This window comes from Chelonoidis abingdonii, chromosome 17 (assembly GCF_003597395.2).
Source record: "Chelonoidis abingdonii isolate Lonesome George chromosome 17, CheloAbing_2.0, whole genome shotgun sequence".
NCBI lineage: Eukaryota > Metazoa > Chordata > Testudines > Testudinidae > Chelonoidis > Chelonoidis abingdonii.
In genome coordinates, this window is record NC_133785.1 from 15,911,815 (window position 1) to 15,929,906 (window position 18,092).

An 18,092-nucleotide genomic window follows, 5' to 3' on the forward strand; every position below is an offset into this window, starting at 1 on the left:
TCTTCTTACTACATTCTGTTGCACAGCAGAAGCAACTACAACAGTACACTGTCATCATTAGGAGGGCGCCATCTGCTCATTGGGAAGGGTGCTCTGTACACTGCAACCCAGGTTGGCTGGGGTTAGTTAATTTCAGCTGAGCCTCCCTTTCTTGCCAGCCTGGATTTGAGCTGACAGGTTAGTGAAAGGGAAAGCCCAGAACCAATGAGAAGAGGAAATTCACCTCGCATGAGCTTGGCGCAGGGAACCAAGAAATAGATTTAAAAACAAAAATCTGCTAGCCAGAGCCCTTCCCCCTGCTTCCAGGGTTTATTTTCTGAAAACAGCTGGGCAGCTAATCCCATGCCAAGCCAGCGGAAGGAGTAAAGGGGAACTGAAATCAAGCCAGCTCCACCTTTGATCCTGTAGTAAGCTTCATTCAGGGAAGCACAGTGCCCCTCCCCTCCTTTTGAGGCACATGGTCCTGTCTCATCCCACCCCACCTTCCATCCGTGTGGCTCTCCTCACTGGCTCACCTGCCTTCTCTTCCCCCCTCTCCCTCCGCCCACTTCATTAGCCATCTTTCTTTGCATCACAGGGTGTGCTACCTACTATGGAACAGCGAGAAAGAACACATTTGGGTAAAAACAAGCCCTGGCTAATGTGCTGCTCTCTCCAAAGTGCACCTGGCTTTAGCGAAGTTTTTAATTAGCCTCCACAAACTTCTTTTCCTTGCCTGCAAATTATAGTGATCTCAGCCCAAGAAGCCCTGGAATGTGATTCCTTCTGAGTACATGCTCAATTGAGACGTAATGACATTGACTTGGTGTGCAACAGAATGTAGTAAGAAGAGCATGGAATGGATTTTATTAACATTATTGAGCTGCTTGTGAATGATTTTGTGACTAGATATTGGTGTCTTCTTTCTCTGAGTGTCACTGTAATTGACAGTGAAAGTCACTAGATTTGTCACTGGTCACTTCGACGCTTATTTTCTCACTAGGGAAACCAAAAAGTCATTAAATCTAATGACAAAGTTACTAAGTTAGCAACACCGGGCAAAGCTCTTGGAGTCCCCTGTCCACAGGCATGTCCCTTCAGGTCCTGCTGACTCATAGGCATAGTCCCTGGCTTCTCTCAGTGGGTTCATTGTACAGCTGATTGCTTTTGATTGGCCATAGAGCGGGGTGGATAATGTGATGCCAGTCTGTCTGGGTATCACCCAGATACACAGCACAAGTTTGAGATATCAAATGTACCACACATCCATAACTCAAAGATGATACATACATATAAACAAGCTTGTCCTATTTAGCAAATCAGAACTTTTCCACTGATACCTTACATGGCATATCTTGTATAAGATTCATTGCAATTTTGTAATATTGGCATCAATAATATTATACATGGTCACCTATACTCCATACAGCATCACACATGGTTTTGTTGGAAAACGCAGATTCATCAGACCCAAAATATTTTGCAGAAATGTGTGGTTCAGTCCTCCAGTGAACAACAGGCAAGGTTCTGATAAAACCAAGCCTAATAGCCTGACAGTTTGCCTGAAAGGCTGCTGGGGAATCTGGGCTTCCAGGGTCCGGGGCAGCCCCAACATACAGGCTGCCCTGGGGCTGGAGACCGCAGAGTCCAGGGCTCTGGGCAGCCTTGACATGCAGCTAGTCCCGGGGTTTCTAGACTTTCTGCTACAGAGATGGAAGCCCCCATTTTCAAAGCCCAAAGCCCCCAGGTCAGCTCCAGCTCTGGCTGCCAGGGCATCTAAGTTTCTGGCTCCCTCTCAGTCCACTGCTGACCAGGAGCTTACAGATCCTGTGAGCCATGGTTGAACCAGGAGCCTCGGGTTTGGAGCTTACACCATCAATTTTGTTTCAGTTTGCTTAGTTCTAGTCCTAAACAAAAACTAAACATTTTTAAATTTCCCATGGAACAGAAATTGTGATTTTTTTTTTTTTTTTTTTTCCAGTCAGCTCTGTTGAAAACCAAGAGAGGACAGGGTTTCAAGAAAGGGGTATAATTATCAGCTGAAAAGCTATATGCTTTATTCAGTGACCGAACATAATTAAGTCTTTTCCATACTGGCCTATTTTATTATAACACACACCTGCAGGATCTCAGTGTGCTTTGACATTCCTCCACATAGATACAAAGACTATATAACCTTAAGTTCTCCTAAAGGTGACCTACAAAAGTTGAATTAAAAAAATCCTTCCGTTACTGCAACATGTACTTCATGCTGTTAGCTTCAAGGCTGAGAGGGACTTAGTTACTTTAACACATACATTTAAAATTAAAACTCTGTATTGAATGTCCTTTTTAGCTTGAAGTAGTTTGCAAACATGGCTGAAGCTCAGGAAAGATATTTTAAAGACTTGGTTGTCATCTGTAAGTGAAATTTATACCAAAGCAACTTTGCTCATCGAGGCTAGTAAAGCCAAGCAGAATTGGAATTAGTAATATTTTCCAAAAACTACTTACATAGCTGACTGTTTGCTCTTTTGTTTTTTTCCCCCTTACAGCTCAGCTCTTGTCATGCAGTGCTTTCAACTCAACTAGCTGATGCCATGATGTTTCCCATTACTCAATTTAAAGAAAGGGATCTAAAAGGTAGAGTAGTCAACTGGTTCAAATAGTGGTTTTTATCCATAGCTCTTGCTCTACCTAATTACAGGCTACATCACTTAATTTACTCCTGAGTATACCCCAGCTGTCTCAAACTTGTATATTTTTAATGTAAATCATTGACATTAGAACTGCTAAACAGATATTTTACAAAACTTTGTTCATGTTTAAAGGAATTAACCCTATGTCATGTCAACAAATATGTCAATTTCTTTCTGCAAATAAACAGTCCTGTTCAAGATCTAGTTTTTGCAATAGCCTTTCACATAGGTGATCCCAATGAAAATCAGGTTTCAGTTCAAAGATCTAAATAATTTGTAGGTTGTAGCCTATTTCCTAAGGATGTTTGTCCACATCTAATGCCACCATATAAACTTGTAATGACTGGCAATCTCTGTACGGGGTAGCTCAACAGTATAATAGGTCTGGATTTGTAAGATGATGTACCTGACACTGCTGGTGAAATAGTTGGCTTTAGCAAATGCTTATAGTTTGTGAGCACTTTATTTTGTATTAAACAAAGTGAGATGCACTTCTTTAATAATGTGAAGTTGGTAATTATGGTAGATTTTATTTGCATACTAAATTTACTAGACTATTGAAATTTGGATTCAAGTATGTAAAATACAGTGAAGTTTTTTTAAAAACGCTAATTAAAATTCGTAACGTAAGACATTCCATACTAATAATGTAGACACTAAACTGAAGGAAAAACAATGGCTCTGCTATAATCCAGCTAACTCCTTGTGAATTTCAGAAAAGATTATTTTCCTTTTCTGTAGGTGCAATGCCAGGTTGCAGAAGTGATTATGGAACAAAGTAGACAATCTTATTTTTCAGAACAAGGAAGCAATGGTATTTCTCCTGTCAAGTCTAAAATTACTTTTCATAGTCCTCAAGGGTGGCCATTAACTATGTAGTGGTTATTGAAGATGGTTCCTGATGCCATAGTGGCAGCTGAAAATTTGCTCATTACAAAAGTGCATAACCTGCAACTGAGATTATATTTAACATCTAATGAGACCATGTCCTTCTTTATGTACTCTACAAACACTTCCTGTTTACACCAATTACCTAGCTGTGGAAGTGCTTGAAGAAAAGTGGCCTCTATCTCTGGGTCCATGAGAACTTCAATCTTTGAAAAAACAAACAAAACTAAAACACTATCAAATATTCACATGATGATGTTATAGTTTCTTCTGATATTGGTCTCTTATTCAAATATAATATTCTTTGCAGAGATATTGACTTTAAAAGAAGTTTTCCAAATTGCCAGCAATGGTAAGTACACCTTAAATATTTAATTTTCCCGTGAATATTTGTATAACAGAATATAAAATCAGGAGGTAGGGTGGGGATTTAAAAGGGATTTTCAATGCACATAGCTTTCCTAGCTTTCTTTGAAAATCCCAGTCTTGAGTCTCAAAGGTTTATGGAAAATTGGAGTCCAAACAAACTAATTTCATGTGGCAAGGTGAGCCTCCATAGCCCTGTCCTGGTACTACTCACCCTGCCTCAGTCCCCCAGCACTTCCCAGGAAACTCAAAGATAGTAATCTCTCCCAGCACCTACTGGCAAGGTATTAGTAACAAACTTAGACAATAGTCCTGAGTGCCATGTAAACAAAAGGATCTTCTGCTTCTCCTGGGCCCAGGTCTTATTTCTTTTCTGCTCTCCTACAAAGAACTGACTTTCAGGGCTTTTTATTTCCTCTGGGAGTCTCCTATTTTCCAGGGCCAGACACAGGAGCAGCTTCCCTCCTGTAACCCTTAATTTTCCTTCAGCCTGTTTACCTGGGATTACGCTTCTCCAGGGCTTTCCAGAGGAGCCAACTCCTCTTCTACAGCTTTCCCCTTCAGTTGAGCTCTCTTGCCCTTTCTGGTCATTCTTTGATCCCTTCCTGGCTAGGTCTAATAATCGAGCAGGGCTATCTGATTCCTAGATGATTAGGATCAGCTGGGAGCAGGGCCGGTGCTTGCATTTAGGCGGGCTAGGCAATCGCCTAGGGCGCCAGGATTATTGGTGGGTGGCATTTTGCTGGAGGGGGCGGCAGCCGGTTCCGGTGGACCTGCCGCAGTGGTGCCTGCGGAGGGTCCGCTGGTCCTCAGCTCCGGTGGAGGTGCTGCAGTCGTGCCTGCGGCAGGTCCACCAGAGCGGCAGGAGCAGGCGACCGTCCGCAGGCAGGACTGCGGCAGGTCCACCGGAGCCACGGTACCAGCGCGCGGGGCGGCAAAATTGCCGTGCGCCTAGGGTGCTCAAACCCCTAGCACCAGTCCTGGTTGGTAGAGTAGCTGTTCTGTCACAGGCAAAGCTGGGCCTGACTCCCTTTAAAGGGCCAGTCAGCCTGTGACAACTTACTTTAGTGAAAACATAACTGAAAATTAATGAAGTTACTACTAACTGATGGAAACAAAACACTAAATATAGTGAAAATAGAAGGACTAAGTGTATTGTTAAGTATTGGGGGTAGCCGTGTTAGTCTGTATGCCACTGGACTCGTCGTTGAAGTGTATTGTTGTTTAGGTCTTAGTTGGTTTATGAATTTCTGTGCTTTGAAATAGGGATTGGCTTAATTAATGGAAGTTTAGTTCCCTGAAATTGCTGTTTCGTATTTATTTTTCTGTGTTAGGTGTGGTAATCTTGGTTTAAAAATGTAGTTGGTGTTTGCTGGAGAGAGGAGAATGCGCTGTTTAGTCAGTTTCTTTAATGTTAATCCTTTTAATATATGTTAATAAATTGAGCAAGTTTTAGATGGAATCTGTTTTCTTTATAGAACAGAATATGCAAATGACTTTATTAATAAAAGTGCTTCTCCATTTCAGAAACAGTGGCTTGACCACTTTGAAGAATAATAGGTATTTAGGGAAAGTTTTCCTGACAGTTTCTGTTTCTAATTTTTGTCAGGATACTTGCATAACTGTTTAGAATTTGTCTCCAGCTTAGGTAACTAGGGTAGTGGAACGATAGTCAAGAGAACAAAAATTATTCATGAGATCTCATTTTTTACAAGTTTGAGGTTTTAATTTTGGAGAGCTTTGTGTTCTAAGTGTCAGTGAAAGAAACCATTAAAAATCTAAGTGGTTTTATTTTGTTTCATTGAATTTAAATATTGTCCATTATTGTATCTTTTCTATGTTATACATTTGCTTAATTTATTAAATGACTATAAGATATTAAATATTTTATTATTTAGATCATGATACTGCCATTAACAGATACAGTCGGCTGTCAAAAAGAAGAGAGAATGAAAAGGTTTGTGAGACGTACTTTTAAGCAGCCTCTTTAGAGGACGGAAACCAAAATATTCTAGAAAAGACAATCTCCAATGATGGCAAATAATATGCAACAGAGTAGACTTTTCTTAAGTTCTGATAGTTCAGGTTCTAATAGTAGAGACAACTTTTTACAGCAGACAAAAGCCGCTTTCTCATTGTAGGAATGGCATGTCATATTTTTAAAATGCTGTGAATCTAAGGATGCAATATTATATTCAGGTACATTTGGTTAAAGAGAGAACTCCGTGCTAGAAAAATAGAATGCAGGGTTTGGTTACCATTGATTCCTCCTCCATAATCTTTAGAAAAGGAGTCATGGGGTAAAAAGTGCCATTTCTTGTGTATGGTGAATTTTTTTTTTATAGTAAAGTTTCAGTGCTGGTTATAAATAAACCTGTACAGAAAGGATATGCTAAACAACGAGTCACAAACTTTGTAACTTTTTTTTCTCTTTAGGTCAAGTATGAAGTTACAGAAGATGTGTATACTTCCAAGAAGAAACAGCATCAAACCATGATGCATTATTTCTGTGCATTAAATACTCTTCAGTACAAGAAGAAAATAGCCATGCTGGAACCCTTGCTAGGATATATGCAAGCTCAGGTGAATATTTCAAACACTGAAAGCTGTAGCTTTGAAATAAGTCTGGAGAGTACCTTTCACAGCATTGCTGGTAGGAACTTTCTCACAGCATTGTTAATGACTGTTGAGTAAATCTTTGGCACTGACAAGTATGCAGAGAAGCTAAGATTTGAATGACTATAGCAATGGTATGGTCGTCTCACCTTCAAGAGAAGGGTTCCTGCAGTTCAGTATTGAAGCGCATTCTGAGGGAATGATGTGGGGAAGCTTGTGCTATTACTCTCCTTTGGCAGCCGTTCTGAGGGCCTGTCTACACTGCACTGCAGTCTTGTGATCTAACTGTTCCATGTGAATGCTGCTGGTGTGAACTAAAAGATACCGAATGTGTTAATAGTCCTGTTTGAAAGCGGACTATGGTCATGCAAGCTAGGTGCCTTTTAGTTCACGCCAGCAGTGTCCACATGAGGCAATTAAGATTGCAACAGTTTGGTGAACTCTGCAACTCATGCTCCCCATAGTTCACATTGTGGCCCAATGTAGACATAGCCCTATAGTCAGTCATTGCAATCTCATCACTGCTGGAATGCTGGAGGCACTGGAATGGTGTTCACAATCATTCTAGCTCAGTTTAGTAGATAACTTACTAAAGATAATTGTTGACAATTCACTTTTCTTTTTACATGTGTGTTCAGAGAGAATATGACAAACCACTTTCTGCCTCTGTCACTAAGATTTGAAAAGAAACTAGCCCACAGGTTTGCCTTTACTATAGTCACTCTCTTGCTTTCATTATATTCAACTGTAACACAAGAAACCTACAGTATCCTGTATCCTGTAAGACATTAGCTGATGCGAAAGCTAGCATAAGGGTGGTTAGGTAGGCTGTAACCCTTGGCATAGATCAACAATTACCTTTTGATTTTAGGAACAAAAAAGAGCTTGCTCACTAGGAGGAGGTAGAATGTTCCAGTAAGTGCTACAGTAAGAAACATGGAAGTAGTAACCACAAGTGGTAGTTACATATATCAATATACTAACCTATAGAAGAAGAACACTTCAACATTAGTAGGATGAGGAAATACAAATAAGGAAAATGGGGAAAAACCCCTACTGAATAATGCATTAGATATAGTGGCCTCAGCAAAACAGAAAAGTTGCATCCCAGCCTTTGGGGGCAAGAGAGAGATGTAGCCCATGAAAGGGGCCAGAATGATGGCCACTGGTGATGAGGAGGAAAGTGATGATGATGAGGAAGATAATGACTGACATTTCAGATTGTTCTGCAAGGGCTGATGTGAGTATGGGGACATGCAGATGCACTTCTGTAGTGTCTCTATCTACCTCACTGAGTTAGAGTGTTTGTGACTTTCCTAAATGTATTAATAAACTATTTGGAAATATAGAAGCATTCCTATAATGTGAGTGTTGCAATTGTGCACATCCGGGTTCCCAACTCTATTGTAATTTTAGTAATCCTGAGCCTGATCTTGGGGCAAGAACCTGTTAACCCTGAAAGTGATAACTGGGATTCTTAGGTAATCAGTATAATTAATACATAATCTATGGATCAGGCTACAGAACTTGTCATCATTCATTTTCTTTGCTATGTGAGTATATTTGATGAAACTCTGACCTCATTGAAATCAATGGTAAATCTCCCATAGATGTCACTGGAGCCAGGAATACACCAATCTCCTACTTTGTTTTTATGCAGAACTACCCATAAGATCAGTTTTTTAAAATGGCATCACAATGATAGTAATTTGTATGCTCAAACAGATCAAAAGTTTGTAGTAAAAAATAAGCTAATATAGAGACCATGTCAGAATGTCATTACCAGAGAACTTAGTCTCCTCTTTCCTTCCATAAAAGGATTATTTTATCCTCATACGATGATTGAAATGTTTCCCTGTTCTTCTTCAATATGAGTACTACTGTGCTGGAGCTGTAGAAGAGAAGCAGAAGTAGGAACTAAATTGGAATATTGTCTGCAGTTAAGCAAAACAATACAGCTGCATTCTAGTTACATCTTATCTGAGCAGTGTTATAAGGCATGAAGGACATGTTCCAAAATCTTTAGATTCAGCAGGATGGATATCCCCACAATTACAATGACTTTAGAGTTCCTACTATTGGATCTCTTACTAGAGTTTTTAAAAAAACATAAGTAGATGGGTTTTGTTTGGTTTGTTAAATGAATAGTTTCTCTCTCTCTCTCTCTCTCTCTCTCCCCCCCCTTTTTTTTTTTTAAGATAAGTTTCTTTAAAATGGGTTCAGAAAATCTTACTGAGCAGCTGGAAGAATTTTTAACCAATATTGGCACAAGTGTACAAAAGTAAGTTTTTGTTCTTATTCATTTAATTGTTTCTTTAATGCCTAATATTGCCTTCACTAATTTTCTTTTTTGAGTCTGCCTACTGCTACATCATCTGTGTTAATAACACTTTGTATTTTATGCTATTTTAGTGTTCGCCGGGAAATGGATTCTGAGGTAGAAACCATGCAGCAGACCATAGAGGACTTGGAAGTAGCCAGTGATCCATTATATTTACCTGATCCAGATACAACAAAATTTCCTGTCCATAGAAATCTCACACAGAAAGCTGGCTATCTTAATGCAAGGAAGTAAGCTACGTACTGTTATTTTAAAATGTCAGAATAACTTTACTCATTTTAAAAAAGGCACTTTGGATAAGGAAGTGATATTTATAAAAAAAAACGTTTGGATTGTACATAAACATTTTAATTGGTCAAACTGAACTAGCCACAGTGAAGCTTGACATGCTTCCTTTCTTTGTATTCTCCTCACATGATAGGTTGAGTGTGTATTAGTTGGCATTAATTTCTGGATTTTAGTAATTGGCCCACCTATTAATACTTTGCATTATTCATTCAGTGATCTTAAAAGAAAGGTAAGTGTTCTTAATGCCATAAGATGAAGACACAAACAGAGAGAGATCAAGTGACTTCCTCATAGTCAGAAGAGCCTAGCAGTCAGGAATAGAGAGAGACCTCCTGATTTTCAACTGGTGGTTAGAGAAATTATGCTCCTTTGTTAATGAAACTTAATCCCCTGGATATTTGTGCCTACAAAAGAAATATGGAGATATATGTATTATTCAGTATTAGTTGGGTTGTAATCTCAGAAAAAGCCAGTATTTGAAGGATTAATACTATATTATGTTGCTCATTATCTATGTATAATACAACTTTAGGATAAAAGTTTGGGTTACGGTAGAATAAGTACTTGTACTTTTGAAATACAAGGAAAACACATTACGCATTATACTAAACAGACTTTTGAAAACATGAATGGCAATTTAAAGGAGTGCTTTTTGGCCCACTAGAGGGAGGTAGTGTTCCACATATGTAAAGACAACCTATTGGTTTTACAATTGGTTAAAAACGAATGAAAGCTATAAACTTTAGTGTATGTGTTCCCAGTTTATACCATGTTCTGAATACATGGTGAACTTTATAAAAATCAGACTAATGTTACATCATCAACCTAGAGGAAAAGTACTTTCCTGAACTTGAACTCTGAATTATTTAAATAGTTCAATTTTTGTAGCTAATGTTGAAGTGAGAAGACCTGTACAAAAACAAAGGTGAAGTTCCAGTGTTGGGTATTCTCAGTGCAATACCTCAATTTATTTATCGTGGAATTCCTCTTACATAGATCTGCAGAGGCTGTATGCTGTGGTCCATGACTCCTGCAGTCTCTTCCTGTGAATCAAATAAATAAATTAGGTGGAAAGTGATAGATCTTTAGTTGGCTATTAATATATTGATATTAATACTTGATATCTAAATGAAGTATTCTCAGTGGATTAAAACAAAATGCATTTTTTGTATTAAAGAACTCTTGATCCTACCACCAAAGGGTAAGGAAAAAAGAAGACCCTTTGATTTTTGTGACTCATAAAGCAACAATCTAAACACCACTGGTTAAAACACAATTGTTTTAACCTTTACTTCTAATTAAGTTTCTTACAGCTGTAACGGTTGGCTAGTATATTACTTTTACATGGTTCATTGTGCAACTGTAGGATATTTAAGCCTGTTTAGTTTGAAGTAAACTGGTACAAATGGTGAAGAAACCAACTATGTTGTATAGATTAATCTAGGACTTAGTGAAAATCTATTTGGTTTTATTTTCATAAAAAGACTTGGAGGTCTTGTTTTTCTGATTTCTTTTGTATTTTTCTAACTTAGGGGTCTGGCTTAAACATGCAATCCACTAAATCAGTGTCTTATTTCTTGTTTCAGTAAGACTGGGCTGGTGTCTTCCAGTTGGGACAGACAGTTTTATTTTACTCAGGGTGGAAACCTAATGAGTCAGGCAAGAGGTGACGTAGCTGGAGGACTTGTCATGGACATCGACAACTGTTCCGTAATGGCTGTGGACTGTGAGGACAGAAGATACTGCTTTCAGATAACATCTTTTGATGGCAAAAAGTTAGTATTCATTCTTAAGATAGTATTATCTGTAAATGATACTATATTCATTAACGGAAAAAAGAGACAAATTTCAATTTTGGCTGTTAAAATTTGAACGTTTTGTTTTTTTTGTTTTAAACAACCCTACAAACTCTGCCTTTTTTTCTCCACCATATCCTAAACAACAGCCACATGGAGCTGCTGATAACAGGTTGAAATAAAGCCCACAACAGTTCATAACCATAAATGGTTACATTGCATGTTGATCAACCTGTAATCTATATTCATTTAAACTGTGTGAATGTCACTTTTTATTTGGATAATTCCAAAACATTTGCATTGAATCTGAATATGTATTAAGTGAGGCTCAGAATGCTAGCATATGGATAGTTTTCCATTTGTTGTTGGAGCAATGCTTCTGTATTTTAACCCTCAAATTTACTTTATTAACAAGACGTTTATTATAAATACAGTGTACCACTGTAAACACATTTATTAGTATTACTTAGGTTTGTCTAGTTCTAAATAACTGGGATGTCAAGCAGATAAAATTCAGTGTAATTCTTGCAATTTTTGCTGAGCTGTCCGTCCAAACATCTAGCGTTTGCCACAAGCACCAGAATCCTTCCATACAGCTGTAAGTGTAACCTCTTACTTCTGATGTCCATAGACTAGACTTCCAGGCATGAAATGCAGTCCTGGACTCTCAGAAAATGAGGTGTTGATTTGTGTATGATATCTGTGAACTACGTATGTACCCAAGCTTGAATATACTTTTAAATAAGATTTGAACACAACCGTAACTGTGTTTGTAATGCAATTTCATTCTAAAGAGCACATAACTGTTTTGACATATTAACCATAACTTACAACAAAAATCCATTATATGGGTAGATGGTGTACTGTATTGTATTAGAAATGTAAATATTCTGCCATAAATTGGTGTTTTGAGATAATAAAGTATAAGTACTCTTGCATGACCTTGCATTCATCACAACCTAACATTCAGCCTTAGAACCATCTGGTGTATATTACATGCTGTTAGGGCTGAATTCTCATTGCCATTTGAACATAAAAATATCTTGATTGTGCTATAGCACACACTGAGAGCCTATGAGACCACTTACAAAATTATTATACATTTTTATAATAGCCTAATTGTTTTAACAAACACCTGCATAACAACTTGCCTTGATGTTTCTCTGTTTAATAGTTTTTTTAAAATATCGTCTTGTACACATGGATGTGAAAATGATCTGAATAATGACTTTACATACATAGAAAGTATGAAGTGCTTTTCAGAATCCTTTATCAAAAACTTCTAAAAGCAATGTTGTTGTATCTGTATCAACAAAATCATCCATAGCTTGGGTATCTTTCATTCTTACCCTTCCCAGCGATTTTAAAACTGAGATAGTCGTACCAAAATAAGTATTGCTTTTTCATGAGAAACTCCAAATTTAGCAGGGTGCTGCACAGCTGCTTCTTTTTTCTTCTAGAAAGGAAGATTCAATATTCAGTTCTTTACTTTGTGCAATAATATCTAGATCCTGCAGAAAAAAGGTTGGCGTCATCTACATTAATACTTTTCTCTTGTTTGGACACTTGCAAGGCCCTGTTTATTGTTTTGTGTATGAGATAGTGAGCTGACTAGTGCTTGTGGGGCACAGGCTGTGGGCTGTTTCATTGCTGTATAGACTTTTGGATTCTACCTGGAATCCAAGCTCTGAGACCCTCCCACCTGACAGGGTCCTAGCGCCCAGGCTCCAGCCCAAGCCTCTACCCATCAATGAAACAGCCCCGAGTCCGAGTCGGCTGACACAGGCCAGCCACTGTATCTAGTTTCTGTGTAAACATACCCATGGGTGTGAAACCATCAAGCCTGTTTCAGACCATAATACCTGATTGTTCAATTGCTATGTGTGCACCCTTGCCTGATTTTTCCATAGAAATAAAATTGCTTGCATCTTCAGTTATTTAGTTTCCATTTAGTATGTATATATAGTGCCCAGTGTTGTTAGTACAAGTTACATGCATATATCAAGGGGAAAATTTACCTCCAGACACAAAGTTATTGAAAAGATCTTTTTCTTTCAAATAAGTGAGCCTGAGAATTTTGTTGTTCTCTCTTCTTTCAGGTCTTCAATCTTACAGGCAGAGAGTAAAAAAGATTATGAAGAGGTAAGCTTACAGCAAGTGTGTGGTGGTTCAGATGCTTTTTCTGATAATTTATTACACATAAGAAATATTTCTTAGGTTACTTGTGAGGCTCAAAGTGAATAGTGACCTGAAGATTTCTTCTACCCATACTGACAGGTGTCAAGAAGGTGTCCCTTTGTCTCTACCCTGGAAAAAAAAATCTGTGTCAGCAAAAGTGATTGTCAGTGGGGACCTATAGGTTTAACTTGGAGTTAAAATGGCCAGCGTAATCATTGGCAATAAGAGAAACAAACACTTACTGCACACCTTTTTGGGGGGGAAAGGGGGTGCTGTATGTTTTTTTTCTTTCAAGTCAGCCAGCTATAGAAAGCAAAAGAGAGCCCAAAATGAAATATCCTGAGTGCCTTGTTGCAAAAGGAGGAAAACCACATCCAAACTTTGTTTAAAAAGCACTCAGTCAAAAGATTGTAGAATTAATTTTGTAAAAATCATGCTCTCTTAGTGTCTTTGCTAAGGTTCTTTTTTATGGTAGCTTTAGAACTGAGTTAAGAAGCAGGCACAGGATCATGCATCCTTAGCAAGAAGTTTAGAGGTGGAGTATAGAAAGGCATTTAATGCTTTCAGTATCTGCTGGGAAGACTGCACATCTCACTGCCAACTGCTGGGTGATCAAACAAACAAATACATGTTTCAAACAAAAACCAAATGTTTGTTTACTTTCTAGTTGCATTCGACACTCATTCTTCTATAAGGGTTGAGGTCCCCAGATCCACCTTGCAGCAAGAATGCACCTGTGCAGCTGCCACTGATCACTCCTTCAGTGTAACACCACTCTTGTTTACATACAGGCCTCAGACTTACCCAGTTATAGTCAAAGGTCACAACGTAAAGGTTCTTACATGACTCTTCTCGCATCTTGTACAGCTCACACGATAGGTGGAAGACAACCAGATTTTACCAATGTCCCCATGCTGGGATTAAACAGTAGTCCCACATAGTTAGTATCCATCCCTCTTCTTTAAGGCTTCTCTCTTTAAGTCCAACCAGGGCTTTTCCCAGTGTCCCTGGACCTCCCCCACTCCCCCTCAGTATTTTCAGAATCTACACTGAGGTAATTTCCCTGAGCCATTCTTTTCTCAGGTTTTCAGCAGCCCTTCTGTGCTTCCCTTATCAGGGGACTTTCAGCCCTCCCCAGGGAACTTTCAACAGCTTGCTCCTATCTTTTCCTTCATCTGGGGAATTTGGCAGACCTCACTGGCTGCCCCTGCCTGAACTTTCTTACTCCAGGCAGCTCCTCCTCTCTAGCTTAGATCTGAAGACTGAAAAGGATCTGTTAGCAAACAGCTCAGGTAAAGTCTATTGACCAGACACATTTCACTAAATTCTTGAATCTATTAAGGGTTTTCCAGAAATTGTGTGTAGCAAATCTGTTAAACGCCTTTAAATATTTGCTAAATAAAAATTTCTTACTTTGCATTCATTTTTAATATAGACTTTCTTGATGTAAGAATAAAAACTTAACATTTGTAAGCTTTTTGATTTCTATAATGCAAATCTGAGCAGGCAGTTAAAGGGGGATATTGTGAAATCATGCTGCTCTGTGGTGTTGCTGAATATACGGTGCAATCATCAGGGCATGCACCCATGCACTTTGACAAGGACTCCTAAATTCCTGTGATATTTTTATTACCTGGCTATACCATTCATTCCCATCTTCCACCCTTTTCCCCCCAGCACATCTACGAAACAGCAGAAAATACTCACTTGTAAAATTAGTGAGTTATTTTTGACAGGGATTGTTTTTGAGGATGGGTTTTTTTGCTAAGATGCCCAATTGATCCAGCTTTGCTCCCTGGGCCTCAGCTCCCATCACAATGTCCAGCAGCCCACTTCATAACCTCCTTTTCCCATGCGTGCCAGAGAATGAGGGGGAGCTTGTAGCCAGCTTCAGCAGCTCTTCTCCCCAGCTCTTTGGGCCTCTGCTGGTGCACTGTTCTCCAAGTGACCCAGCTGGCTAGCCTACAAATGTCTGGCTACAAGCTGAATTCTAGCTTAGGCTCCATGGAACAGTGCAGGCAGCATGCATTGTAATCCAGTTTACTCCCCCTTTCAGCGAATAAGAGGCAGCTGCAAGCAAGTTTCAGTAAGGCAGGGAGATAGAAAACAAAATATTGGGTGCTGGCTGCAATATTCTGGAGGTAAATTCTGCTGTACGGTGAATCTCATGGCAAATTCAGTGAAATACATAGGCTGTGGCCTATCACTCGTTAAAGTGACAAATTAAGTGCAGGGAGGTGGTGGGAAGAAAAGTTAGCTAAGATATTTAAACAGGTTTTTAAAACTACAATATACTTATTAATGCTTTGCTTTTTTCTCTCTCTCTTTTAGTGGATATGTACAATAAACAACATCTCTAAACAGATATACCTCAGTGAAAACCCTGAGGTAATGTTGATCATTTGTTTTATAATACCCAAAACTAACCCAAAGAAATGCATTTAAATTTAGAAATGTATTCGTTTTAAGAGATCTGCTAGACCTAATTTTATAGTATGAAATTAAGTTGACTGCTGCTTACGTCTCAGACTAGAAATTTTTCATGGCAGGAAATGTAACTTTGTTTTGTAAAACAGTGTGTGTATTGGCAGCACTTATAAACATTTATAAGCAAGTAATACACATTTCTTTCACCTGAATAATGAAAAGAGGGCACATTTAAAAACTAGCATTACTGAAAATGTAAATAACATTCTAAAAGTTGTTTTTCAAGAACTTGTACCTGTATTTTGCTTATCACAAATCATTGTGATGCACGATGGAAAACTTCACTTTCTAATTGAGCTGACTGTCAAATAATCCTATGAATAAGGCCCTACCAAATTCACAGCCATGAAACACACGTTCCGGACCATGAAATCGACCAAAATGGACTGTGAAATTGGTAGGGCCCTATCTATGAACAAAATTAATATAGTAACAGTTTGTGTAGGAAGGAGGCTATACATGGAGCTAATCAAAGTGGTCTTGATTATTCAGTAGATGGCAAAATATAACTCTGGTTATTCAGAGGTCTTGGAGGACACCCAAAATCTTTGTAAATTAGGGTCATTGGTTGAATAAATGCTCACACTTATTTGCAACTGCTAAGCCATTCTCACAGGTGATGTTACTGCTTTCTGCTAGTCCTGTGGGGTATGTGTATAAATCAAATGAGATACTCTTCTCCCTCAGGCCTTCAGCAGGTGCAGTGTTGTGAAGTACCAGAATGGTAACCTTCCATTGATCACATTCTAGAGTTGAGAACCAGTGGAAGCCGTAATATACAGACACTATATTAAATTGTACATGAATCCTCTGTGGAACCATGAAATATAAGCTCCTCATTAAATACAGGAAACTTGACAAGTGTAGATCTGCCAGTTCAGTGTGAGACGAAAATGTTGCTTGTGATACCAATTTTCAATTTTTGGACTAATAATGAGTTTGTGGATAATAGCAAAGCTATTTGTGTGACCGAGTCTAAATTAACTAAACTGTAAATAGGAAACCAAAGGTTTTTGTTGTCCCTGCTATGCAATCACTAACGTCAATGAAACAAATGTGAGTTACATAAATGTATATTTTGATGAATACAGAGTTGGGGCCATATATCATCCTGGTATTAACAGGTGTTGCCATTGATCTGAACATGTGTGGTTCCAGCATAGGTTCAATTTATAGTTTCTCCTACTGCATGTAAATAAAACTTAAACTGAACATTCTAAATTGAATTTGGAGTAAATGTTTTCAGTTACCTTTTTTCTTTTAATTACTTAGGAAATTGCTGCACGTGTAAATCAATCTGCTCTGGAGGCTGTCACCCCCTCTCCTTCCTTCCAACAGAGACATGAGAGCATGCGGCCAACAATGTACATTACAGAACAGTTGGTCATTTTAAGAGCACGTTTCTAATGGGTGTCTGGTGAAGGCTTCTAAAATAACATGATTTGCAGCAAAGGTTTCAGTTGTCTACAATGACTTTTAAAATCTTTAACAGGATAAAAACAAGTTCTTGAACAATGTAGCAAGTGAACTTTTGATAAATATTTTAATGTTCTATGATGTATATTAAGAAATAAATGATCCAGCGCTATATCGAGTTTTGGTATTTTACCAATTATGCCATGTGGCTAATTTGTTGGCTTTTGACAGTCTTGATTCGATTTTCTCAGTATTTTTAACAACTAGCATCAGACTTCTAGCTGTAGGATATTTCACATTCTAGCATGTTAGTGCCGTATCAGTGATGAGAGAAAGTAGTAAATGATTGAAATTGAATCTAGATTGCATTTCTTTTTACTCTGTCATTATAGTATTGTTCCTCTTAAATTTCTTCTAATATTGTTTTATTTTTCCCAAGTTTCAGAATATTATATTTGTGTCCACGGTGGAGTTTCATTTGTTATCTAAAAGGTTGCATCTCTCTTTGTTTTGTTTTAGACAATCTCGGCCTCCGACAGCTCGCACAAATAGCTCTGGGTCTTTGGGATCTGAATCGGCAGCTTTATCAGCACTTTCCTTGGATTCCCTTGTTGCCCCTGACACACCGATACAATTTGACATAATTTCTCCAGTTAGCGAAGATCAGCCTGGTCAGGCAAAAGCCTCAGGGCAATTGGGCAGGTAGGAGAAGCAGTGGAAGAAAAATCCTTGTATTTGTCTGTTTTACAATTACAGAAACAAAAGTAAGGAAAGCATATTGAGCCAGTAACTCCATCATGTGTATTGTCTCTGCTTTGATTTTTTTTGCGACAAGTATGCAGAGAGCAGGGCTACAAAACAGTATCTTCATCACACATAACTGTGAAAATACCAAGTATTTACTGTAGATACAAGATGTAGTTTTTCAGTTTTGCAGCAGCTTTTCTGACCATGTTTAACAACTTATGCTTCATAATCATTTGGTTTTAAAAATATATTTTCCTTTCCTATTGCTTGCTCGCTCAGCACCTTGGGTATTTCCTCTTGGAAACTCAAGAG

General features: G+C 38.4%; 1 protein-coding gene across 1 annotated transcript in view; it reads left to right on the forward strand.

Annotated features, from left to right (window-relative positions):
- Positions 1 to 18,092, forward strand: part of APPL1 (adaptor protein, phosphotyrosine interacting with PH domain and leucine zipper 1) — a 45,400-nt gene that overhangs the window by 17,790 nt on the left and 9,518 nt on the right. Inside the window, exons 5-15 of the mRNA XM_032798837.2 lie at positions 2,514 to 2,601; positions 3,856 to 3,897; positions 5,810 to 5,868; positions 6,348 to 6,494; positions 8,726 to 8,808; positions 8,940 to 9,098; positions 10,743 to 10,931; positions 13,052 to 13,094; positions 15,462 to 15,518; positions 16,890 to 16,981; positions 17,553 to 17,735. Coding sequence (XP_032654728.1) covers positions 2,514 to 2,601; positions 3,856 to 3,897; positions 5,810 to 5,868; positions 6,348 to 6,494; positions 8,726 to 8,808; positions 8,940 to 9,098; positions 10,743 to 10,931; positions 13,052 to 13,094; positions 15,462 to 15,518; positions 16,890 to 16,981; positions 17,553 to 17,735 — 1,142 coding nt within the window. The remainder of the gene's footprint in view (positions 1 to 2,513; positions 2,602 to 3,855; positions 3,898 to 5,809; positions 5,869 to 6,347; positions 6,495 to 8,725; positions 8,809 to 8,939; positions 9,099 to 10,742; positions 10,932 to 13,051; positions 13,095 to 15,461; positions 15,519 to 16,889; positions 16,982 to 17,552; positions 17,736 to 18,092) is intronic.